The sequence below is a fragment of the Merops nubicus genome, unplaced genomic scaffold (genome assembly GCF_000691845.1).
Source record: "Merops nubicus isolate BGI_N331 unplaced genomic scaffold, ASM69184v1 scaffold8852, whole genome shotgun sequence".
Lineage (NCBI taxonomy): Eukaryota > Metazoa > Chordata > Aves > Coraciiformes > Meropidae > Merops > Merops nubicus.
This window is the reverse complement of record NW_008594224.1, coordinates 5,083-15,953: the sequence shown is the minus strand read 5'-3', so window position 1 is coordinate 15,953 and position 10,871 is coordinate 5,083. Positions and strand designations below refer to the sequence as shown.

At 48.5% G+C, this 10,871-nt stretch overlaps 1 protein-coding gene across 1 annotated transcript; it reads right to left on the bottom strand.

Moving 5' to 3' along the window:
* Window positions 1-7,375: 7,375 nt before the first annotated feature.
* On the bottom strand, window positions 7,376-8,512 carry HTR1D (5-hydroxytryptamine (serotonin) receptor 1D, G protein-coupled). The gene has a single exon (XM_008935683.1). The coding sequence runs from the start codon at window positions 8,510-8,512 to the stop codon at window positions 7,376-7,378; it is 1,137 nt and encodes a 378-aa protein (XP_008933931.1).
* Window positions 8,513-10,871: the final 2,359 nt, after the last annotated feature.

Here is a 10,871-nt window from a genome sequence, read left to right as displayed (position 1 = left end):
GAGGTTTCAGTTGGATATTAGGAAGAATTTCTTCCCTGAGAAAGTGGTTAGATGCTGGAATGGGCTGCACAGGGAGGTGGTGGAGTCACCATCCCTGGACATGGTTAAAAGTTGTGTAGATACAGTGCTTAGGGCCATGGTTTAGCAGAGGACTTGGTTAAGTTAGGTTAACAGCTGGAGTTGATTAAGTTGTTTTCTAACCTAAATGATTCTGTGATCTTCCCTTCATATGGCAAGATTCAGGCTTGTCCTGAGAGGACTGATCAGCTTCTACTTTTGTTGTTTGTCCTGCTTTCTGTCGTGGTGATTCCTTGTTGCTGACACTCATCCTCTTGCCCAGTTGTAGGAATAACATGCACTGAAATTTAACTGCAGGGTGCTGCAATGCTTTGACTTTCATTTAGCTATTTGTTCTGTTTTCAATAAATTCCACATTATCATTGAAATAACTGTCTGCTTGGACAACCAGGGCATGTGCTTCTATACAAATAACAATATGTGGTTTATCTTACCTGTGGGTTCAGCGTTGCACGAGCCTTGCACTTAGGAACCATGCAGCCCTCAGGTACCTGCTGTGAAATGCATTTGTGTGTTCTTGACTGTAATCCACAGAGCTCTAATGACATGGTCAATGTGGACATTGATCTCTGTGACATGATAGCCCCCTCCTTCCAACTCGGAGGCTATGAGGTGTTATTTATCTTTCATTTATGATCCTTTGCCAGTGTTTTCCTGTAACTGTCCAATGACTTTCCTACAGAAGCTATATCAAATATTTACCAGCATTAAGAATGGTATTAGACTATGTGTCTTTTTTTAATTAGCCTATAATCTAAGAAAGGCCCTAGTTTTCCTTCTCTTGAGATAAAGAGTGTCTTATAATAGCCCAGAGAATAGCAGTGCATCGTCTTCCTATACTGTGTTTTGCCATTCTGTTCACCACTGGAAATCTCTGAGAACAGGCAAGACAGGAAAAGGAGAGAAGCATAGCTGATCCAGAGGGAGCAATGAGAGTAGGCTACCCAGCCTCTCAGGGGCCTTTCCAGGACCATTATCTGTGTTTGAGTGTTTCCCATTGGGCAGGTGAGCCAGCAGAAATTCTGTGGAGACATTTGGCCTCTGGATCCCTATGCACAAGTACATACTGTCCCAGGGTCCTCATCTGGGAACCTGCCTTGGCTTTTGGGTGCTGATGCCAACCCATCTCTGTCATGGAAATGCCAACCCTCTAAGTCAATCTTTTGCTGACCACTTGCCCGTCATGGAGAGATATTATTATTAACAGGCAAACCAACAGCCAAATTCCTCCCTCTGACCTTACATTATACACTGAAGATCCAAGGTGCCAAGCCACTGGAGGGAGGAATAACACACTCACTGACAGCACAGGCTTTAAAGAAGGGAGTGAGCTGACTCAGAGAGCAAGCCATGGGGGATGGAATCAGCCAGGCAGTGAGTCCAGTTATGCAGAAGTTTCCCAGAGAAAGCTTCGTCTTTCTCCCTATGCCCTGGGAACTCCACTCCCTGTGCAATGTTGGGGAGCCTTTCCAACAACCAGAATCCCCACTCAGCACATCCACTGCACAGCAAACCTCCCAACTCCACTGCAAGCAGAGTCAGCTCTTACCTGATTAGCTTCTTGTCCCACCTCCAAGTTAATGCTGAAGGTGGGGGCACCTGGGGGTGATCTCCTCATCAGTTCCCACCCAAGGCTGGCCAGACCCTGGGTGAAAACCAGTCAGGAGGGGCTTTCTTGCCTGCCTGTGGACATCATCCATGTGCCAACCCTGATCCAGGGCTGGGGGTTTAAACCCCAGCACTTTCAGTCAATTATGAAAATACTTTGCTGGAAGGCTGCTTTTAAACAATGTCACTGCCCAGACAGTGGGGGACAAAGTTAACCACTTCACCTGCTGAAGTAATTCTACTGTGCATAAACCATCTACTGCTTGTTAGAGAACAGACTTGGCCCTCTGCCTCTGTTCTAGGTGTATTCTAATTACTGGCCTGTACTGTCCAGGTCTTGCTCTCCTGTTGCTCTTCCCAGCTTCATGTTCTCTGAGACACTTTTCCCTGTGGTCTGTGATCTAAGCTACAAGCTGCTGTGGAGGTCACTCAGATTCTTTCAGGCTCCTACTTCTGCACCATCCTGCCCAGAGATTTTCTATAACCAATTCTGCAACACAGTCTGAAAAAGAATTACAAAGTTGTGGCCTTCAGCTGCACTGCCTTGGGAGACTGGATCTGAGCAAGAGCACCGTGAGGAAGGTGAACAGTCAGCATGGATTTGCAAAGGGTGAATTGTGCCTGACCAGCCTGAGTGCCATCTAAGATACATTTGTTTGATTGGTATGGGAGTAAAGAGGAGTGTAATTTACCTTGAGTTTAGCAAAGCTTTCAGTGCTAGCTCCAGTTTCCAGTTTGGCATGTTGTGGTTTTTCTCAGTGGCCTGGAGGAGGTGACAGAGTGCCCTCTGTTATGCAGACACCCAGCTGAGGGGTCCAGTGCAAACACTCAGGGGCAGAGCCACTGTCCAGAGTGACCTAGACAGGCTGGGGGAAGGGGATAACAGAAACCTTGTGAAATTCAACAAAGACAAGTGTGAAGTCCTACACCACAGACAGAAGGACCCTTTGCAATGATAAAGGCTGAGGACTGACTGGCTGGGTCAGCCCAGCTCTGCTGGGAAGGATCTGGGGGTCTTGGTAGGCTGCAAGCTGAACACGAGCCAGCAGGATGCCCTGGCAGCAGTGAAGGCTTCATCAGCAGAAGCATAGCCAATAAATCAAGGGAGGTTATTATCCTAGAATACTGCATCCAATTTGGGTCTCTTAGTGCAAGAAAGACATACCTAAACCAAAGTGAGGTCCATGGATGGACATCAGAATGGTCAGGAGACTGGAGAACTTGTCCCAGGAATGCAGAGGGGGAACTGAACTGGGCTTCCCAGTCTGGAGAAGAGAATGCTGTGAGGGAGCGGGGCAGCAGCGTCCCTAGGACAGAGGAAAATGTGATTGGTGGGAGACTTGTCGCAGGTGGCCCTGCTTTGAGCAGGATTTTGGGCTAGCGAGATCCAAAGGTCTCTTCCAACTTGAATTACTCTTGTATTCTGTGTATTGCACGTCCCTGGACCTGAGCAAGGACTGACACACTCGCTATCATTGTGTCTGTCAGTGTTTGTAGTGAGATGTTGGCATCAGCTGCCCTGAGGGTCTGGTTTCAAGGTTAGAACCAGGCATGCGGCCACTTGAAGGACACCTGAAGGACACTGTGGAGAAGCTCCCTAACTGAAATGCAGGCCAGAATTCAGCATCATTTGGACAACTAAGTGACAGCCTTGCTGCCAAGTTTTTGCAGGAATACTGTAACCCAAGGACTTGCTGCTAGCATGACGTCCTGAAGCATGAGGTAGGAAGAGGATCAGTAGTTCATAAGGGACCTGCCTGAAGGCAAGCCCTGCGTTAGGGAGCATGAAACCATATGATGGGAATACCAGCCTGTAGCTCTCAGCAGAGGCTGGTACAGAGCAGAAGGCACCAGCACTAGGCTGGCCAGGCTGCTGGAGGAGAGGTGGAGAAACCATCTTTCATTCTCTCATTCAAGTCCCTGAGAAACCAGATCTTCATCCTGGGTTCAAAGTGTGACCTTGACTATCATTTACTTTATTTCATAGAATGTCTGGGCTGGAAGGGACCTCCAAAACTCATCTAGTCCAACCCCCCTGCAATAAGCAGGGACATCTCAAACTAGATCAAGCTCAAATTTGTCCTTTATCCACTTGCCCTGGTTGGGTCTTTTTGTGTGTTCAAGCTGTAACACAGGTGTGTTTGTGCAGTGAAAGCTGTGTGACCCTGTCCATGGGTGCCTCAGGCCAGAGGGCTGTGCCAGATAAGCACAGTAGACAAAAGGGTCCAGAAAGCACCGGGGGCAGGCAGGATGGACAGCAGCAAAGGGACATCTGGGGAAAAGGAGTGGAAACCTCAGAGGTACCTAAACCTTTGCCTGTAGTTCAAAAAAAAAAGTCTGCAAATGACATGAATCATCCATGAGTTCTGGAAGTAGACACTCTTCAGGCTGTGACTGTCTCCCAGGTTAAATTGAGGGATGACATGAAAGGACTCCTGAGGAGTGAAGGGATGTTCTGTCACGGGCACTCTCATACTAGTGCTCATGCTACATGCTTGCAGGGAACTTTCCCAGTGCTCTTTGTTCTGGGGGTCAGCCACTGCTACCAGTGCTGCGAGGTCACTTTAAAAGCAGTCTTGTCTTACTGTGTCAATGTCAAATAGAAAGGCTCCTGCAAATCCTTGTACAGCTGGTAGAGGTTACAAAGAGCTCTGGTGATGTGGACCCAGGGACATAAAGCCTGTCTTTAAACATCGGCTGTTGGAGCACATGAGCTCAGTGGCTGACTGAAACCCTCATGTGCCATTACTGTCCAGGAAGACCTGTATCATCCCAGACCCGTGATGAGAGAGGTTATTCTGAAATAACACAGACTGTGTCCTCCAGGGAGGAACTGACCGTCCGTCTCCTTCAGAAGGTGCCAGTTTTCTGGAAGATGCAATGTCCTGGGTTAAGCTGGGAGACTTTCCCCCAGTCTCCACAAATGCTTCTCTGAGTGACAAGCCCCTGCGGGATCCTGGAGTTCTCTCTTAGCATTCATGCAGTCACACAGGTCCCCTCTGCAGGCCAGATACGACACTGTATGTCCTGTGTACCCCAGAGGTGGCTGTGCCAGCCGTCTGTGCTGCCTGCGTACCCCGCTGACCGCCGGGGGCTCGCTGGGCTGGCAGGGCAATGCCATCCCTCCCACAGCACCAGAACCTGGGACTGGCCTTGGCACAAGGCTGGCAGCCCAGAAGGGAGCCTGGAGCTCCAAGCTGTACACAGGTTATGTCTGTAACAGCAGAGTAAGTAGTGCTAGGGGCTGCTAGGGGAGAGCAAGCTGCCTGCAGTGGTGAGTGGCTCGTGTTCGGCAGTGTAGCTGTGGCTGTGGTGGCTCCTGTGACCCCGGCACCGGCGCGGCTCCGAGCCAGCCTGGGAACAACCACACCCCGTGGGCACTCTGAACACAGGCTCTGGAAGCACCCTGTGTGGCCGTGGCCAGGCAGTGCCACCATCAAAACCTCTTCAGCTGGACTGAGCTGTATCAGCTCACTCCTGGGAGGGGAGAGGAGCAGTGTCCCAGACAGGGCAGCCTTTATCACTCTTGATGAGTGCTGTGAGAGGGAGGACTACAGTTCTGTGAGCTACACAGCTGCTCTGATTCTGCAGCACATGGTGGTCCTGGGCCATTATTTCATGTCCCAGTCCTCAGCAGAGCACCAGCAACAGGAAGAAGCTGCATGAGTGGGCAGCCAATGCAGAGAGGCTGAAGAGCTGCGGTAGACCTGGACTGGTGCAGTGTGTTGGGATGGCCACAGCTGCAAATGGTGAAGGTGAATTTGGTGAAATGCTGGGGTTTGAACCCCAAGCCCCAAATTAAGGTTGACACAGAGGTGATTCCCACAGCCCTTCATAAAGAGGGGGTGAGTTTGCTTTTCAGCTTCCCCCCAGGGTGCGGCCGGCCCTGCAGGGAGAGCCAGAAGGGAAATGAGCCCCAGGGGTCCCTCACTGAGTTGACAAAGGTCAGGGGTCTGCTTGGGGATAAAAGCTGGGACCACTTTCAGGAAGGGAGGAGTATCTGTCTGTGGAGTGGACTCCACAGAGCTTCCTGGTTGGGGAAGGACCATCCTGACTCTTCTGGAACTGGGCCCCTGTCAGCTTGGACCTTTGTGAACTTGGGCTAGGAGGGTGAGAGCTGCCATGTGGGCACCTTTGTCTTATGTGTTCAACCTCCTGACCTGGCAGTTTCCCATTCCATCTCTGGGAAGCCTTGGTTCTTTGCTTGTACCACCTCCTGTCGGTCGGGCGATGTCTTTGTTGGGGTCGTTGGGGGTGATGCTGATTGTGTGTGAACTGCTTGGCTTGTTTGTACCCCCAGAGATCGTTCATGGAATGACTTTTCTATACTCAATACAGTCCACTCACTGGTTCATCCTCCTGCTGGCTGTGTCCTTCCTGCTGGGCCTAGTCATTGGCAAAACATCTGGGCAGGCTGAGAGATGGAAGGGTGGCCAGAAGGGTGATGGGGTAACTTCCAAAGCAAGACATGCTGCTCATACACAGTATGGACATGATGCTCCTGCTGTAAAATGCCCAGAGACTCTGAAAAGTTGAATGAAATTTGGGCTGCCCTGCTTGGAGTGCTGTCCTGCCCAAGACTTCAACCAAAATCCTATGTCAGCTTCCAACCTGCCAAATGGGGGAAATAATCCCAGGGACAGAGAAATGCAGGTTACAGAGCACCTGCTCCACTCTCCACAGCCCCAGAGGAGGATCCTGACATTGTAACCTGACAGATGTTTGTCTGACCAGCTCTTCAAGACTTCCAGAGACAGTGATGTCACATCCATGCCAACAACCTTAATTACTAAGAAAGTTTTCTTTGATGTATCACGTCGTTCTCTCCTAAGTCCCCATTTCTTGTGACCAAGGAGTGAACCTTCTGGCTCTTTTTTGAGGTCCCAGTCAATCCACACTGGCACTAAACATATTTTCCTTTTTCAGTTTGTGCATGCAAAATATTAAATAACAGAAATATAAGACTGAGATACTTTTCAATAATTTTCATGCTATTTATTTTGTAGTATTTCTATACTGGCTATTCTATTAATAACAAAATGTGTAAGAAGTGTTTCAAATAAATTGTCTTCTTTCTACAGACCACCAAAAGCACAGCTTCAAATGCAGTATTCATGAGATAGCCACAGAACTTACATGTGCACTGTGCCTTCCACGCCCTGCTGCTCATAGTCAGGCTGTGTCACACAACTTCTGAAAAATCTACAGGTTTTATCCATTTCAGATGATATGCCACAGAAAATGTGTGACATCAGATCCCGTTCTCCAGAAACTTTCTCAGTCTACATAAATTGTTAATTATTATTAATACAGCAGAAACACTGACATCCTGCAGATGTGTACACCTCTTTCTCCCATCAGGTTACGAGGCATGGCAGAATCGAGCACTCTGCATCTTCTCATGGCACAGACTCCCCTCCAGGTCCCACGCCTTCACTTGTTACAAAGCTTACTTCAGGTGTTGATCTGACATACACAAACAGTTACTGAAGAGCCCACAGAAAAGTCCTGTTTGGGATATACAATTGCAGACAAGGTACCAAATGGGCAGGAAGTTCCCAGTTACATGCACGGAACAGGGTAGCAGCAGAGATGGCAATTACCAGTCCATACCTTTGGAATAAAACCACAGAAAGTTTGCAGGTAGGTTGCAAGATTGCACAAGGGTCATTTACACAGCAGGAGAAGCTCAAGATAAACATTTTTTGAAATGTATTAATTTTTGGAAAGCCTGTTTAAAGTCCTCATTAAAAGCTGTATAAATGACTGGATTGATCAATGAGTTCAAGTAACCTAACCATGTAAAAAAGTCCAGTAGGATGGGATGAAACCAACAAGCATCTTGGCAGATTGGCAGGACCAGAGACATGACAAAAAAAGGCAGCCAGCAGAAAATGAAAGCTCCCAGAATAATGCCTAAAGTTTTGGTGGCTTTCCTTTCTCTCGCAGCAGAAATTCTTTTCCTTTCCAGGACACTATCTGCAAGTTTTATTTTAACATGATTGATAAATATTGGGGACCCACCTGCGTGGGAATGCCCTTCATGCAGGCTGGCATTGATGGAGCAGAGGGAAGACCCAGCAGAGCCAGTAATGAGGTGTGCAGTAGTAAAACGTTTCCCATACAGTGAGGGTGGCTTTAGAATCCTGGATCGAGCTGCTACGTAAATTCTACCATACAATATCAGGAGGACCACAGTTGGGATGTAGAAAGCTCCACAAGTGGAATAAATCGTGTAGGAAATCTGATCTGTGTTCACGGTACACTTGGCAATTTCTTCATGAGCTTTCACTTGCCTCCAGAAAAACGGTGGCACAGAAATACTGATGGATATCATCCAGACCACAGCAATCATGAGCACTGCTCGGCCAGCAGTCCGGCGTTTGGCATATTCCAGAGCATCTGTGATAGCCCAGTACCTGTCCAGGGCAATGACACAGAGGTGCAGGATGGAGGCTGTGCAGCACGTGATGTCTGACAGCAGCCAGAGGTCACACAGCACTTGGCCAAAGGCCCACGTGTGGCTGACCGTGTAAGCGATGCTGATGGGCATGACCAGGACAGACACCAGCAGATCAGTCACTGCCAAGGAGCCAATGAGGTAATTTGCAGGTGTATGGAGCTTTCTAGTCAGAAAAATTGTAATAACCACAAAAACGTTTGCAAGGATCGTTGCCAAAGTTATAACAGACAGAAGGACTGACAGTGAGACCTTCAGCCCTAACAGTGTCCTTTCATCCCAAGCCAGTGGTATTTCAGTGAAATTTAAGGACTTATTTGCTGAGCTCTGGGGCAAGAGCTCTGCTGAATGGTTATACTGAGCCATCCTCTGCTCTGACTTCACTTTTCACTTTCCAGGGTAATCTTTCTGGGATGAAGAAAGACACTCTTTTGCTGAAATAGAACTTTTCATGCTGGAGTGCAATGGTGAAGAAATAGAAACTTGTTGTAAACTTCAGCTTACACAGTAGATGAGTTACTCTCCTAAGCCAGATTTTCCATCACATCACATCAATGACATAATTGTTAAAGCAAAGTGTTCACATAACCATCCAGACCTGAGTCTGGTACATGCCAATACAAGCTGTACTACAAGTGGTGTGAATTTAGACACTTTTCATCTTGCAGATGACTAAATCACTCTTTTCATTTACTCCTCGAGGACATCCAGATTTCCTTTCAACGTTCACTCTTCAAATGCTGAAGTCAGATGTCAGGTACCAGAGTTCAATGCATTGATGCTGAAGCTCACAGCTTATTCCAAGTACTGAGATATTCCTCATCATGCACATGGTGAATGATTACAATAACTTCTGGAGAGATGATTCCCTCAGAGGAGGAAGAACAGACTGGTTAAGGGGATCTGGAAAAGGAAAGTGAATGCTTTAATCTGGAATAGTGATACAGGAGTTGTGGACGTTGAGGTATCACAGCATACAACCTACAGGCTTTTCATACTTTTCTTTAGATTAACTTAGTGTAACCTGAAATATTTACAAAACTGGATAAAACATCCTAAGACAGATTTCCTTGAGACCTTTCACTCAGATCCACCCACAAGGACCAGAATGTCACACTATGCCAAGCCAAGCTTTCTTGAAAGAGATCCTGAATATGGGTCATGACTGGCTTTGAAGCATGCTGTGAGGGCTAGGAAGAGACTCACCAAACTTCCCTACCCTGGTGACAGAGGACACAGAGACAGAGAAGTTGCTGAATGCCTCCTTTGCCTCTGCCTGTACTGCTGGAGACTGTCCTCGGGAGCCCCAGACCCCTGAGGCCCCAGGTGAAGTCAGGACAGAGAAGGAGTTTTCCTTGGTTGTGAGGACTGGGTTAGGGATCAACTGAGCAGTCTGGTCGTGCCTCAGTCCATGGGCCCTATGGGATGCACCCACGAGTGCTCAGGGAGCTGGGGGAAGTAACTGCTAGACCACCCTCCATCACCTTTAGTAGGTCATGGAGAACAGAAGTGTCTGAGGGCTGGAGGAAAGCAAATGTCACTGCAGTCTTCAAAAAGGGTAAGAAGGAGGATCTGGTAACTACAGACCAGTCAGCCTCACCTCCATCCCTGGGAAGGTGACAGAACTTATCCTTGGCACTGTCTGTAGGCCTATCAAGGACAAGAAGGTAATCAGGAGCAGTCAACATGTTTTTACCAGGGGGAAATCATGTTTGACCAACCTGATAGCCTTCGATGAAGAAATAACCAGGTGATAGAGGATGGTAGTGCAGTGGATGTGGTTTATCTTGATTTCAGTGAAGCATTTGACACTATCTCCCACAGCATCCTTGCAGCTAAACTGAGAAAGTGTGGTCTGGATGATCAGGTAGTGAGGTGGACTGTGAACTGGTTGAGGGAAAAAAGTCAGAGCGTTGTGGGGCAGAGTCTAGTTGTGAGCCTGTATCTAGTGGAGTCCCCCAGGGACTCAGGGACTCGGGCCTGATGAGGGAACAGAGTGCATGGTCAGCAAGTCTGCTGCTGAACAGAACTGGGAGGAGTGGCTGGCACACCAGAAGGCCGTGCTGCCGTCCAGCCAGACCTGAACAGGCTGGAGAGCTGGGCAGGGAGAAATCTAATGAAGTGCAACAAGGACAAGGACAATTCTCCAATTTTGCACCTGGGAAAGAAGAACCCCATGGAGCAGGACAGGCTGGGGACTGAGCGGTTAGAGTAGCACAGGGGAAAGGGACCTGGGGGTCCTGGTGGACAGCAGGATGACCACGAGCCAGCAATGTGCCCTCGTGGCCAAGAAGGCCAGTGACATCTTGGGTTGTATTAGAAGGGGTGTGTTTAGTAGGTCAAGAGAGGTTCTCCTCCCCCTCTACTCTGCCCTGGTGAGACCACATCTGGAGTGTTGTGTTCAGTTCTGGGCCCCTCAGTTCAAGGACAGGGAACTGCTGGAGAGAGTCCAGCACAGAGCCACCGAAGGGGAGTGGAGCATCTCCCTTATGAGGAAAGGCTGAGGGAGCTGGGGCTCTTTAGCTTGGAGAAGAGGAGGCTGAGGGGTGATCTCATTAGTGTCTATAAATATGTAAAGGGCGAGTGTCAGGAGGATGGAGCCAGGCTCTTCTCTGTGATGTTCAATGATAGGACAAAGGACAACGAGTGCAAGCTGGAACATTAGAGGTCCTGCAGAAACATAAGGAAAAGCTTTTTCACTGTGAGGGTGGCAGAGCACTGGAAC